Source organism: Festucalex cinctus, chromosome 16, assembly GCF_051991245.1.
Source record: "Festucalex cinctus isolate MCC-2025b chromosome 16, RoL_Fcin_1.0, whole genome shotgun sequence".
NCBI lineage: Eukaryota > Metazoa > Chordata > Actinopteri > Syngnathiformes > Syngnathidae > Festucalex > Festucalex cinctus.
The window spans coordinates 3,087,189-3,102,535 of record NC_135426.1 but is presented as its reverse complement, the minus strand read 5'-3'; the positions used below and the strand labels follow the sequence as shown (position 1 = coordinate 3,102,535).

Below are 15,347 nucleotides of genomic sequence, written 5' to 3'. Positions count from 1 at the left end.
ACCTGTGTGAGCCGAGATCGCCGTGACGCCTACCCCGTAGCCTGACACAGAAGTTTAACAAGGCCTTTACGTTATGATCCGATTCTAAACGATTTGCTACTTCTTGGAGTACTTCTGAAAGTGACTTATCTTCCATATCCATGCTTTAGCAAGCCTGTGACCGCCGTGGCTCCTCATCAGGCGCTAAACTCTCCACGCGTGAATCGATACTGCAAGTGCTGCTGTTCATGTCTGTAAAAGGGACTCAGCCAATCGCGTAACTGGCTCCGCCTCATGTCATTTGATTGACAGGCCAAATCATTCGGCTGCATTATGAAATAAAAACTGACTTTGTAAAACGTTTTCTTATCTTATAAAACCTTGAAAATAAATTAACTCTTTGACTGCCAGCCATTTTCGGAAAAGGTAACCCCGATACTGCCAGCTGATTTACAGAATTTTACCGATCTTTCAAGCTCCACAGAAAATGTTGTGTTAGGACTATGGAAACGCGGATACTACCAAATGAAAGATTGAAGTCTCATCTTTCATCTAAAAAAAAAGTGTGTTTCTACCTTATTCGGATCTTCAGTAATCAACAATAGAAAACACCTTCGTTTCACTCAAATCCTCTATTTTCTTCCAAAATACGGAGAAATCAAGCTTTTTGTGAAACGATGTTATTTCATGCACTCTAGTGAATTTGGCACTTTTTTTTTTGCATGAGTGATTCTACAAACACCTAAACTTCTATAAAACACTACCCCAACAATAAAAAATGTTTTTTGATTGCAAAATAACAGTTTATTTACATGCAACAGTAGCAATCCGAACAAACAATTTGGAAAACTCTTTGCAAACTATTTACACGTGTGCAACAGTTTTTGTCAGTCTGCTTCTGCATGGACTGATTTGCGTAGAGGTTGGTATGATGAACGATGTGCTGGAGAAGTTCATCCGTGATGAAGAGCTCCAGGATGTCAGCTGGCAGGTGGGAATTCAGCTCTGCTGCAGCATTCCTTGGTCCTGGTTTTGCAGCAAAGGGGAAGATGGTTGGCTGCCAGCCGAATTCATCAACTTCAAGCCAGCCAGAATCTTTGGGATCTGCAAATATACATTTCAATATCATATATTATTTTAGAGCACTGTGATGCAATGTGTGTGTGTGTGTGTGTGTGTGCATGTTTACCTTTTTTTCTTCGATGTATTGGTTGATGCACATTCTGTAAATTATAGAAGACGTTTACCATCAAATATACTATTAGAGCTGTGGAGAATCTTTTTTTTTTTCTTTTTACCTTTGTTCTGCTCACTGTGAGAAGGGTCACTTTGGGCCCTATGAGGGGGAGCTTGTTGTGGTGTTTTGAAAACGTTTTTGTTTTTTTTACCTTTCTTTGTCGTAGAACCAGCGGTCGGACGTTGCTGTGAGCACGATCTATAAAATATACATTCACGTTTGTATAGGTAATAGATGTTCTAGTGTATATCAGCACATTTACACACGCTGCTAGCAGATCGCCGAAAAGTTAGGAAAGTAATCTTACTAGCAATCTCTTAGCATGTTAGCACTTACCGTCACGTTCTTTGGAAGACTGTCCAAGACTGTCTTGCATCGGACCCATGGTAGTCGTCATCGTCCGATGAAACGTCGGTTGTGCACCACTTTTCTCCGGTGTTAGCATCGCTAGCCGGTGGGGCCTTAGGACGTTATTAGCATCGCTAGCCGGTGGGGCCTTAGGACGTGGTCGAAACGGCCGCGTCACCGCTTCAACTATGACTTAACCCCGTCATCACTGTGCTCTTGAGCACTGGTCGATGCTTTTGAGCTTTGAAAATAAGGATCAAGCGTGAGCTGATTGCCATCTGTAGCCTTTTTGACTCCCATAAACGGCCAGCAGGTGGCAGCAGAGCAAAGGAGATCAACCAGGGCCATGTAGAAAAGAAGCTCAATAACTTACAATTTTGAATAGATTTGTGAAAACTGATGAAACTTAGCTCTCTTCTAATTCTAATTGCTGCAAAACGGAAACCGATAGAAACATACTTTTTTTTTTCCTAATTAAAGTCTGATCACAACTTGGTCCACCTACAGCCAATGTATATTCCTCTGGATCAAAAGCAACCAGTGACAACTCGATATGTTAGGAGGTGGTCCCCTGAGAAGGAAAGTGCCTTGAGAGACTGTTTTAACACCACAGTCTGAGAGGTGCTGATGAACACACGTGGTGAGGACATAGAGGAGATTACACACTGTCTGACAGATTATCTAAATTTCTGCGCAGATGTAGTCTCCCCTGTCAAGAACGTCCGCTACTACCCTAATAACAAGCTATGGGTAACGCGGGAAGTCAAGATTATCCTCAACAAGAAGGAGGCTGCCTTCAGGAGCGGAGATAAGGAGGCCATGAAAGTAGCACAGCAGGAGGTGAAGCTGTGTGTGAAGGAAGCTAAGGACAGCTACAGGAGGAAAGTGGAGCAGAAGCTGAGGGACAACAACATGAGGGAGGTCTGGGAAGGTGTGCGGACCATTACAGGTCTCAACACAAAGACCAGAGCTGTAGAGGGGACAGTTGAGAGGGCAAATTAACTGAATTTTTATTTTTCATGTTATTATTATTATTATTAATTCAATCTCTGGTGTAATAACCTTATTTATTGATTGATTGAATTATTTTCTATTTTATTATCTGTTCTCATTGCTGCTGGACATGTAAATTTCCCAGAGGGAGCCATTCCAAAGGGATCAATAAAGTCAAGTCTAAGTCTAAGTCTAAGTCTAAGAAGAGACTTTAATCTTTCTTTTGATAGGTTCCATGCTTTTATAGCAATAGAACACAATATTCTGTGGGCCTTGCAAAATCAGTCAAAATCCAGTAAAACAGCCAGGAGCGAACAGGATTGCTTCTGTGAAAATGGCTGGGAGTGAATGAGTTAATTGCGAGGAGGGAGCAATTGTGAGGCACTTGACTCCTTTTTGAACGGATGTCAATAAATGAGCTGCAGGATGCAGTTACACAAAAAAGAAAAATAACCACCTGTCCAAGTCACTTTTCTCTTGAATGAGTCTATAGATGGAAGTGAATCAATAATATAACACTACCTCCTCCTGAATCAAGATAGCTTGTGTTTTTGTGTGTTTAGCCACTAATCACGGGAGTCTATTCACAAGCGTCCACTGGACAGTATCCAGGTCGATTAAAGAAAGGGGGGGGGGGGGGTAAACCACCATTATTGAGTATCCTGGCCACACCGCAGCGCAGCTGCTTGTTCCTCTACCAACGCGCTGAATATGTTCTGCGCATCTCCGTCTTTAGCGGGAGCTAATGGATCGCCCAACTCGACATCCAGGAAATTAGCTCAGGTTTAGCAGCAGCCTCCTCTCAGGCACGATTAATTAATCCGGAGAAGAAGACGGTGAGAAGTAAAATGTGCTGATGCACTTCGGAAAGGAGGAAGATTGGAATCAGAAGAGACAGATGCCAACCTTTATCACTATTCATCAAAGTAGGCAAACTGTGGAAGAAGTTCCAATGAAATCTGTCAACTGGTACGGATTGACACCAGTGCAGGACTGTGTCACGATCTGATTACACAGACGGTGTTCCCAACATTTTGGTGAACATCCACAGTCACAAATTGAAAGTATCAGACTGGCCACTAGGGGTGGGAACCTCTGGGTACCTCACGATAGGATAACAAGGCTCACGATAACGATTATCTCACAATATGACTATACCGCAATTATCGATATTGGTCAGGTAATAAATCCACGATAATACTAATCATAAAATATTAATAATAATAATAATAATAATAATAATAATAATAATAATAATAATAAATAAAAAATCTTAATGATTCATAATATAATAATAAAAACAATATAAATAAATATATTATAATATATATCTAAATTTTGAAAATATATACAAATATATACAAACAATAATAATAATAATAATAATAATAATAACAACAAAAAAACTAAGTCCATGAGTCTTCTTCGCCTGAAGACTTGCATCCATTTCGCCACCACTCTTTTGAAGTGCTCCCCTAGTGGCCCGTCAAGTAATAAGTAATGAACAATGGAGCCGTTATAGCGACTGTATATGAACTACAAATATCGCGATACTTTGAGTAGGCGTATCGATAATCTATCGTGGAAAAAAGTAGCACAATTTATCTTGATATCGATACATCACCACACTCCTACTGGCCAGCGGGCACACGGGACAGATGCCAGCCCTCGATCCCATTAAATTATGCAAGTCCACCTAATGCTTTTTTTTTTTTTTTTTTTTTTGTGCTTCTCACCAAGCCTGAAGGTCTTCCTCCGCTTTGACTCTCTGCTTCTCCAAGCCTTCGTACAGCTCATCACTGATCCTTTTCTTCAGGGCTTCTTCATCAACTGAGCAGAAAAGAAAAAAAAATGTTTGCAGCATCAGCACGAATACAACTTAGATTTTGTACATTTCAGGATGCCCACCAACCCGCGGGTACGGACGTCTTGTGCGTTCACATCCCTTCAACCTTATTGAGCGATATTCATGTCAGGGACATCACTCGCTCGCGGACGCCTCTTGTGTCCTCGCCGCTCTATCTTGGCAGGTAATTAAGCATGAAAGTAAAGAAGGCAGCCAGCGACCAGGCCACAACGTGCTCGGAAGACACAAGAGCACCTCCTTACACCCCCACCCCCAACGTGTGTGCGCGTGCATGCGTGTATGGAGATTACACTCACACTGCATTAGTTAGATGGGATAATCCCTATTGTCAGAAGCTATTATTACCTGGTCAAATGTAATAAGAGTGGGACAGTCACAAGACACACTCACACATGCTTGCATAAAGACAATTTCCTTGCAGGTGGAAAATGTTAATATAGGCTCGCTTTTTATTTATTTATGTATTTATTTATTTATTTATTTATTTTTTACATCATGTGTAGGTACATAAATCGAATTGCAATAATAGAATCATGCAAGCAATTTTTTTTTCGTCTTAAAACACAATATTTAATTTGAGCTTCAGGACATTTAGGTAATAAAATCCATCAATTTTCTTGACTGCGTACTCCTCACAAGGGTCACGGGGGTGCTGGAGCCTATCCCAGCCGGCTCTGGGCAGTAGGCAGGGTACACCCTGAACTGGTTGCCAGCCAATCCAGAGGTCATAAAATATCCATTTAAAAAAAAAAAAAAGTAAAAGTAAATATTGCCTTCCACTTTGCTCTACCAAGTCAGGAATTGGAAAATTACTAGGCTTCTCCAGCCCATTAACAAAAATGTCTTGAATACATCAAAATGGTCACTATTTTTTCTAATTTCAGAGCCATTTTGTTATCTCACATAGCCTAGATATATGTTTCTTAACACAGTGGTGTCAAAGTCCGGTCCTCGAGGGCCTGAGTCCTGTAGGTTTTAGAGGTTTCCCGTGTTCAACACAGCTGATTCATATTTAAGCTCATCAGCAAGCTCCGCAGGAGCCTGATAATTATCCTAATCATTGAATCAGGTAGGAGTAGAGAAACTTTGAAAACATGCAGGACTCAGACCCTCGAGGACCGGATCTTGACACGTGTCTTAACAGAAGATGACTCAAGAAGCACAAGAACCAGAACCTCTAACGCAGCAGATTGGTTGGAGCCAGTCTGCTGAGGCTGCCTGTTTTCTGTTCAGAAATGATTGCAAACTTGACCACAGAAGTACTCAGCAATCTTACACTCAAACATAGAAAAACAAGTACACTGTGTTCCAACTATGTTTTGCATTAGAGTTGGAACACCTACGTAATTAGGGACGTGGAAACCAAACAAAAGGAGAGGGTGAGGAGGGGATTTTTTTTGTTTTTGAGATTGCAGTAGTGAATTGTACCAGTCAGTTCCTCTCCTCTCGAGCTTCGAACTCAGTGCCTTCTCTCCTTTTTGTTGTGTTTAATAAATGTCAAGCAGGTAAACCTGACAGAAACCTAGTAAAGACTCACAAGAACAAAAATTATATTAGGCTTAAGAAAGATATAAGGTATAAAACTGAAAAATATACTTAAGGCCTTTGAATAAATGCCATCAATTTGTTAAAATTATCCTTTAATAACTGTTATGTGTTAGTATAGTCATACAACTGAATTTAATTTCTTCAAGTCTGCTTGTTTACCACTTGTCGAAGAACTTAAGTTGCGGTATTGGGGCATGATGGAGAAGTAGTGCAGACAAACATGTTTTTTGTGAACACACTGTTGCAATGAATACATAAAATCATGTCATTAGCATTTATCTCTCCCACCACCTTCATCCCGCACACCTTCGCCAACAGCTTTCAACCTACTTCGTCCTGAATCATTCAACTTACCTGCTTAAGCATGACAAAGCGTCAAAAGGTAAACTTTCTCTAAAGCAGCAGCTAACGAGAGCGGAAAATATGATCCGCTCGGTACAATGAAGAGGTGGTGTGGATCAGGCGGAGACGCCAGCTGAAAGATCCTTCATGCCTCGGCCGCTCGTCGTGTTTGACAGCAGCAAGAAAGCATCATTGATCAACATTACAACTTTATCACCATCAGCCATGGATGGACCACTTACAGGGTCAATCGTAGAAATAGGAGGCTCCCAGCAATGAAAGGTCCATTAAGTCACAAGTCAATAAATTAAATGGAGAAATTAAATATTACATCAAACCCATGCTTATAAATTAAAATATTGATTTCAATTTCAAATATGCTTTATTAAATGACATTAAACTTCATGGTGGTTTGATAGTAATGAGAAACCAGGATGAATGAATCTTCCGTTCCAAACCTACCAAAACTTCCCTCATCCATTTAGTCCCCAAATGGCCTTCAGTAATCAATTAACAAGGACTGTTTTTTTTTTTTGTTTTTTTTTTAAGAGCTCAGAATTGTTCATTCGGTAGTCTTACCGATTCAACGTCTTGTCATCATTGCTCTTTTTTTTTTTTTTTTTTTTTTTTTTTTGTGTGTGTATGTGTGCGTGCGTTTGCGTGCGTGCGTTTGCGTGCGTTTGCGTGTGTGCGTTTGCGTGCGTTTGCGTGCGTGCGCGTGTGTGCGTGCGTGCAAATACGTATAAATTTATACTCATTCATTCACCTAAAACCTTATAAATATCCCATTACCCTTCGCCTTAACCAGGTACTTCAGAATCTTGCCAGAGTCGTGAGGTTTAAATGGTCAGGAGACCAGAGAAAAGGTCAGAAAAAAAAGAAATAAAGAGAAAAGAAAGGTAAATCAAAGTGAAGTCCAGCACCGACCAAACACTTCCTGCCTTCCCCATGATTACAAAATCAAAGTCTTATGCCAACCCCGGAAGCCTCTAAATTCCAGCAAATTTAGCGAGATCTCAAGAGACCAGAGGAAAAACTAAAGAGAGGAAGGAGGGAAGGATCGATAAGGCAGAGTGAGATCCATAGAAGCCAGTACATCCAATCCATCAAAGTGAAGTCCAGCACCAACAAGACCCCTCCTGCGTGGTTACAAAACCAGAGTCTTATGCCAACCCCAGAAACCTCATACTTCTAATAAATTAAGATCTCAAGTGACCAGAGGAAAAACTAAAGAGAGGAAGGAGGGAAGGATAGATAAAGCAAAGTGAGAACCACAGACACCAGCACCAACTGATTCAAGGGGCTGTGGGAGGGAGAGGGTACTTCTGTTGAGTTTCAGTAGATGCTGGTGCGACGGATCTGGCATGCATAAGGACCACCACCAAAGAAAGAAGCCGTCAACCGCGGTCCAGCAAAGCGAGCACTCCCCCCCCCCCCCCCGAAATCCCCAGGCCGCGGCAGCACCAAGGCCACCCCCAAGCCACCCGAGCGGACACCGGTCGGCGAGCCGACCCAGACACCCGGAACACCCCCGCCCCAGCCCCGGCCCACACCCCCGAGCCCAAGGCCGCAGAACGAGGCCCAGCGGGCCCCCACAGCGCCCCACCGGTCCCCAGCCCCCATCCCCCCACCCCACCCAAACCCGCCATCCACCACGACCCAGGCCCCACCACCCCCGACCCCCAAACCCCCGAACACACCCCGACCCCCAGCACCCAACCCCCCACCCACCCATACCTCCACCCCCCCCCCCAAACAAGCCGCCCCCCCCCCCCCCCCCGACGGCCGCCACCCCCCCCGCGAACCCGGCCCCCCGCGAGAACCCCCCACCTCCCCCCCGGAAATCGGCACCGGGCAGCAGCGCAGAGAGGGAAGATGTGCCCACCCCACCTCCAGCCGCGCGAGATTTGCACAGCGGCGGGAGGGGGGAAGCAGAGGAGGAAGCACCAGGGGAGAAGGCGGAACACCAGAACACCGAGCCCGGTGGGGAGAGGCCCCGGTCGTCACGCCAGAGTACTAGTGACACCTAACGCTGTTACTGAGTCCGCCAGCTCGCCGACTGGCGAGCTCTACCCTTACACCGTGAATGTGGCCCCACCCAGTGTATATACAAGTGTGTGCGTGTGGTGCATTAAAATTGGGAGCAGGTGAGTCGGAGCAGAGGGAAAAAATTTCCCCTACTCCGACACACCCGTATCCCCCCCAAAAAAATGAATATGTATATGTGTGGTGCATTAAAAAAGGGAATGGAGGGACAAAGTGGTGGGGCAGGGACACAAATGGGGGGGACCACAGCGCTGCCAGGCACTGCAGTCCATCCCCTCTGATGGCTCCCCGCCCCAACTCACCCCTCCCCTTGGACGTGAGGTGCATTAAAATTGGAGGGGAGTTGAAGGGTGAAGACGGTGTTTCCACCCTTCCCCACCCCACCAAGAAATGTGTTGTGTGCCCTATGTGTATATTTACAAAGTGTATAGTGCAAGCTAGTGAAGTGAGTAAGAGGAGCGACCAGCGGGGCCTCACCCAACCCGGCGGGTGTAGGTGGCACGCCCGCCCCCCAGCACCCCCACCCCCACCCGCCCCCCACCTCCTCCACCCGGCACCACAATGGGCGGACAGCCAGCGCAGCAGGGCTACCGGACAGCCCACCGGCCACCGGAGCCCGCCCGGGGCGCCAGGAGTTCTACCGGAGTGGGGCAGGCCCCAAACCCTCGCCCGGCCCCCGGAGCCCGACGCCCGGGCCGGGGAGGCAGCCCCAGGCCCAGGGAGAGGGAGGGGGAGGGGGCGCAGGGCAGACAGGGAAGGGGGGGGGGGGGGGGGGGAGCGGGGAGAAGACGACAAGAAGGCAAAAGGGCGGCTGCAGGGCAGGAGGGGGGGGGGTGGGGTGGGGGGGGGGGGGGGGCGACAAGGGAAAAGGGACCGGGAGGCAGAGGAGGATGGGCGGGAGGAGGCGAGGAGGGAGAGGCGACGGGGGGGAGGAAGGGGGAGGGGAGAGGGAACCACGGGGCACACCGGAGGCCCACCCACCCCGAACTGCGCCGCCGGGCACGGAGCAGCGGACCGCGCCGGGACGGCACCGCCCCGGGCACCAGGGGAAGCACCCCAACACCGCACCCCACAGGGGGCCCAGGGAGCGGCCAAGACGCAACCGCCACCGAGCAGACAACGGGGGGGGCAGAACCACCCCCGCCCGACCACAGGGGACGGCGTCAAGAAAATTGACTAATTAGCATGCAGTAACACCAAGTGTTGATGCTTAGTGCCCACTAGAAATAGATCTTAAGGAGTTAATGAGTATAGTGTCGTATAGTGTGGTATGCTCGAGCCCACTAGCAGCAACTAGGTTCCTGACTATATAAAAATAAAAACAATCAGATACAAAATACCAAATACAGAAGCAGCGAAAACAGAAGTTGTAACGATGTGGTGGCTCTCGTTAACAGGCAGAATCTTGGCAGGATTAAGTTGCCAAATTGAGATTAAAATATTCTATGTACATAGACCATATTTGTTTAAATCTTGATACTTGATTTTTATTTAAGGCAGAGATTTTTTCCATTGAGATATAATTTATTAGTAAGTTTAACCAGTGGTCGATATTTAGAGATTGTTTATTTTTCCAATTGACAAGGATTATTTTTTTAGCAATAGTAAGGGCTATAAATATAGATTGAGATTGTTTACATGGTAGCTCAGTTATTGTTAAGTCACCTAATAAACACAATCTTGGAGATAAAGGAAGCCTACAGTTTAATATATCAGCGAGCTTTTCCAAGATTTTAGTCCAGAAATGCAGCACTGGAGTACATGACCATAAAGCATGAAGATAAGTATCGGCAGTGTTTTGTGAGCACTGGAGACAAATGTCGGAGTCAGAGAGTCCCATTTTTTTCATCATATATTGTGTAATATATGTTCTATGAAGTATCTTATATTGGATAAGTTGCAAATTTGTCTGTTTGGTCATTTTAAATACATTTTCACAGATTTGGGTCCAAAAGTCTGGTTCCGGAACTATAGACAAGTCTTTTTCCCATTTTAAAGTCGGTAAATACGTTTTATTTGTGTATAAAAATAACTTATATATTTTTGATATTTTCTTTATTGTTGTTGGAGAAAGCTTTATAATATCTTTAGCTAAGACAGGCAGTTGGAGCGTATCCTGAAGTGTTGGGATTTGTTTCTTAACCATATTTTTAACTTGCAGATAATGTAAGAAATTTCCCTTTTTTATTTCATATTTCTGGACCAAGTTTGTATACGATATAAACTTATTATCTGAGAAAAGATGATGAAGGTGTGTAATTCCTTTCTGCTCCCATAGGCTTAAATGGAACGACTGATTATTAAGTTGAAAGTCGGGGTTATGCCAAATGGGAGAGAGCCCACAGGGCGCCAATTGGGAGTTTGTAATTTCTAATGCCTTCCACCAGGCAGTCAGGGTGGCAGCTATCATTGGGTTTTTAAAACAATTATGTCGTCTTATTGATTTTGTAATAAAGAGTAAATCTGACAGTCTAAGATTATTACAATCCTTCTGCTCCAATTCCAACCAACAGTTAGTATCTCTGTTGGGTTGTGTCCATAGCACAAGATATTGTAGTTGATTAGCTAAATAATAGTACATAAAGTTTGGTGCCTCTAACCCCGGGTTTTCACCGGTTGCGGTTGCGGTGCGGTTGCGGTGCGGTCCGGCGACGCAAGCAATTAGATTCCATTCATTCAAATGGTGCAGTTTACACCGCTTGCGGGTGCGTTGCGTGTCGACTGCGGAAGGCCTGCGGCGTGCCGCAAGCCTTCCGCAAGGATAGACCTATTTTCTATTTTTGCCGGACGCCGCAGCGGTAGGCCTCCGGCAAATGGCAAGCTAGCACAAAACACATCGAGCGGGACAGGAAGACCGAGGCAGTTTCAAAATAAATTTCCGGTTACCTTTCAGAATAAAACACTCGCCAGCTCCTATTTCGCAAGCTTTCAGCAAAACGTGACGTGGGCGTCGCCGGGCCATGTGCTCATTCACGGTTTAGACACCAGCGAACATGGACGAGGAGAGGTTTATATTGGAGGTGGAAAACCACAAAATAATATATGACACGGCACATCCTTTTTATAAGGACTGTAATGTATTGTGAATTTGATGTTCGCGATTGCTTGTTGTGCCCGTCTCGCTTGCCGTACTGAGCGGCAGCCGGACGGGGAAGACAGAAATAAAGAGTGGACCCGCACTGACCCGACTCTCGTTATTAATATACTTTACAAGGACAACCAAAAAAAGGATGCTGCATGGAATCTCATAGCAGAAGAGCACAGACATTCTGTATGTTTGTCGTTGTGAAATGCCACATGATCGCTCGCGCGCGGTCCCGCGAGACACGTTGGGAAGTGGGCGGCGACGGAGCTGCCGGACCGCAGCTGTGCGGAGCCGGTGTGGATTGACAAAAAAATTGACCCGTCCGGAGCACGCAGTCAAGACGCACCGCACCGCAACCGCACCGCAACCGCATCCAGTGAAAACCCGGGGTAAACCTCCTTTAGATTTACTTTCCTGAAGAGTAGATAGACTAATTTTGGCTTTTTTTTTATTCCAATAGAATTTTATGATAGCAGAGTCCAGCGATTGGAACCAGTTAGACGTAAGTTTAAATGGAATCATTGAAAATAAATAATTAATCTTTGGTAAAACTTTCATTTTTATAGTAGCTATCCGTCCTATTAAAGAGATCGGAAGATTATTCCAGCGCTCCAGGTCACTACGGATACTATCCAATAATGGTGAAAAATTTAAAGAAGTTAATTCAGTTAACTTAGGTGAAATTTTAACACCTAAGTATTTTAAATTACCTGTAGGAAAGGAGTAGTGTGGATCCTGACTTGTAGGATTCCATGAATTTTCTGTAATAGGTAATAATGTTGATTTTGTCCAGTTAATAGAGTAATCTGATAAGTGAGAGAATTTAGTTATTAATTTAAATGCTTCCCCTAGCGAGATAGCAGGTTCTTCTAAATAGAGTAATATATCATCGGCATATAGATTAATTTTATGTTCTATTGTCCCGGAGTGGATTCCTTGGATCCGTCTATCCTGACGTATAGCTAATGCAAGCGGCTCAATAAATATAGCAAATAATAAAGGAGACATTGGGCACCCTTGTCTTGTTCCCCTTTGTAAAGTAAAACTCTGTGATGTAATCCCATTAGTAGTAACTGTAGCTTTAGGAGAATCATATAATATTGAGACCCATTGAATGAATGACTCCCCGAAGCCGAATTTATTTAAGACAGCAAAGAGGAAGGACCAGTTAACTTTATCGAATGCTTTTTCTGCATCCAGCGAAATAACAACTGCCTTTTTATCATACCGCTGTGACATACTAATCAAGTTAAAGAGTCTCCTAATATTATTAGTAGAATGACGACCTTTAATAAAACCTGTTTGATCACTATGAATAATTGTCGAGATTACCGTCTCTAATCGAGATGCCAAGGCCTTAGCGATAATTTTAATATCGGTATTAATTAGTGATATCGGTCGGTAACTTGACGGGAGGGTAGGGTCTTTTTCTGGCTTTAATAAAAGTTTAATTGCTGCTATATTCATATCTTGACGTATATCACCTTTACTTTTAATTTCAGTTACTACTCTTAGAAATAATGGAGCAAACATTAACCAGAAATGTTTAAAAAATATAGCCGGAAAGCCGTCTGGACCAGGTGCTCTGCCATTAGGCATACTGTCAACAAGGACTGTTTTTTAATACTTGTTATGTTAGCTTCAATTACAAATAAAGACTTAACCCAATTTTGTCGACAAATTGGATATTATCAAGACATCATTAAAATATTACACTAAATGAATCGGCTCTCTGCGATTGTGACAATCTTCGAAATTAATTCGCTATTAGACAATTGTGTAGTCTTTGGTTGGCAACATAATGACCCGGTAACTATTTTCTAAATATGTCCTCACTCTTTTGGAGGTAAAAACCTCACATTGAAAGACGCATGTGACCATCAACTTTTTTATGACTCAAGAGCTACTTTGAGTACTCTACTAATTATTGCACACATCTGAAATGACACATTTGCTCAATTCACCTTTGAGTAATGATGAATGTTGTTCATCATGTTCGTGATTTCTCACAATAATAATTATTTATGAAGATAGGAAACGGACAAATAAGAAACAACGTTTAATTCAAGTCCAAAAGGGATGAGAGAACAATGGGCACAACAACAGCCGTATTCAAAACGGTCAGTCTCATTCTATAAATCTCCACAAATGTTCACAATTTCAAATGATTACTCATACAACATTTCTAGGAAATCACAATGTCCCGTCACTTGCCCACTTGCACCAATACTATACGCTATATTTGTATCGCGATACTTTGTCTTGACGCAAGTCTTCAGGTGAAGAAGACTGATGAGATTAGTTTAATTATAATATATATATATATATATATATATATATATATATATATATATATATATATATATATATATATATATATATGCTTTTTAATTTCCATTTATATTTAGTTTTTTATATAATTTGATATGTATATATATATATATATATATATATATAGTTTTTGTTATTATATTATGAATTATGATTTTGTTTTTATTATTAGTAGTAGTAATTTTGTATGATTGGTTTTATCGTAGATTATTAAGAAACTGGCAAAGACTCATATTATTTCTTAAATATTTCCTTTACTTTGCAAGAAGAATGTAATCTCCATAGCAAGTAAAACTGGCATTGAAGTGCTCCCCTCAATTTACATTAAAAAATACAATCCATTTGTCCATGCACTCGAAAGAGAAAAGTAACATTTATAAGTCAGAGATTAGGTGAGGTGGAGGGAAAAACTCCCTAACTTATTACTTTCGTGGAGAGCAGCCTCCCGATAGCTGGCAGGCCCCCAACCCAGGCCGGGGTCAGCCAGCTCCTGATAAATGCTCTTCGAAAATGTGTCGACGCTCTGGGCCGGACGCAACCCGGCATCCGCAGAGCTCCGTGTCAATCCCAGAATAGCGCATGTAAATGTTAAAAAAAAAATAAAAAAATGCTCATCATGGCTCACCACCAATCACAGAGCTCAGCTCAGTGGAAAAACTGGTTTGTCGGGGGGGAAAAAAAAAAAAAAAAAAGTTGGGCAACTATTGCCGGTGGAGATAATAGACGAAGGCAAATTGCATTTCTCATCAGGGCTTTCATTAACCCCGGGACCCGCGTGGAAGGTCTAATCTGTAACATTAACACTTCCTCACGATTCCTCCGTAGAGTCGCCTCACACCTTTTGCCACGCTCAAATCACAGCAAGAATTAAAAATAATAATAATAAAATACAATTCCAGCCTGCAGCATACAGGTGCCATTTCAAGTTTTTTTTCCCTCAGTCATCATTCCGAATCGTCTTAACTGACAGCTCAGGCTTCCGCGAGATAACAAGGAACGTCAAAAAGGAAAAACGTGTCACACTTCACAAGTTCTGCACTTCATCAATGCATTTGAACAGTGTCCGAGTAAGCTATGAGTGCAGTGTGTGTGTGTGCGTATGATGAATATTTACAGCACAGTGGACGGAGAAGGTGTCAAAAGGTTCTTCACCTTGACGTAGGCGGAATCCGTACTCTTTTCAATACCAGCGTTATTTAAGCCGGAGCCTTACAGAACTTTTTTAACGAGACTTAAACTTACTCAACTTTTTTCATTTACAGCGTTACCTCACTATAACACGGTTCACTTTTTGCGGCCTCGCTGTATCGTGGATTTTTTTTAGTGCTATTTTGCAAGCTTTTTTTTTTTTTTTTTTTTTAAACAGTAATGTACCTATTTTGTAAAAAATTATGAGGGTTTGAACATTGAGAATGTTTAAACAAGAGAGAAATGTGATATTTTAGAGCCTTCAAATGTATAAATCAAATCAAACTTTATTTATATAGCACCTTTCATACATTCGAACGCAACTCAAAGTGCTGAACAATTAAAACATCCATATTGCAATCAAAAGAAAAAGCCACTCCAAA

The 15,347-nt window shown here is 43.0% G+C and overlaps 2 protein-coding genes across 8 annotated transcripts in view; both read right to left on the bottom strand.

Annotated features, from left to right (window-relative positions):
- chchd3a (coiled-coil-helix-coiled-coil-helix domain containing 3a) overlaps window positions 1-15,347 on the bottom strand; it is a 235,425-nt gene that overhangs the window by 60,409 nt on the left and 159,669 nt on the right. For all 7 annotated transcript variants that reach the window (XM_077500830.1, XM_077500832.1, XM_077500834.1 and 4 more), the window contains one exon: window positions 4,294-4,387. In XM_077500830.1, the coding sequence (XP_077356956.1) occupies window positions 4,294-4,387 (94 nt within the window). The remainder of the gene's footprint in view (window positions 1-4,293; window positions 4,388-15,347) is intronic.
- LOC144003997 (uncharacterized) lies at window positions 736-4,279 on the bottom strand. The gene is made up of 5 exons (XM_077500838.1): window positions 1,553-4,279; window positions 1,368-1,414; window positions 1,278-1,328; window positions 1,169-1,202; window positions 736-1,083 (listed from the first exon to the last, which is right to left on the bottom strand). The coding sequence occupies exons 1-5, from the start codon at window positions 1,659-1,661 to the stop codon at window positions 788-790; spliced, it is 537 nt and encodes a 178-aa protein (XP_077356964.1). The 5' UTR covers window positions 1,662-4,279; the 3' UTR covers window positions 736-787.

Bases quoted from the DNA above. Each gene is read 5' to 3' on its own strand.
- LOC144003997 (XM_077500838.1), bottom strand. From the start codon at position 1,661: ATGCTAACACCGGAGAAAAGTGGTGCACAACCGACGTTTCATCGGACG. The intron at 1,415-1,552 runs GTAAGTGCTAAC...TATATTTTATAG, and splicing joins GTCTTCCAAAGAACGTGACG to ATCGTGCTCACAGCAACGTC. The intron at 1,203-1,277 runs GTAAAAAGAAAA...TATAATTTACAG, and splicing joins TCACAGTGAGCAGAACAAAG to AATGTGCATCAACCAATACA.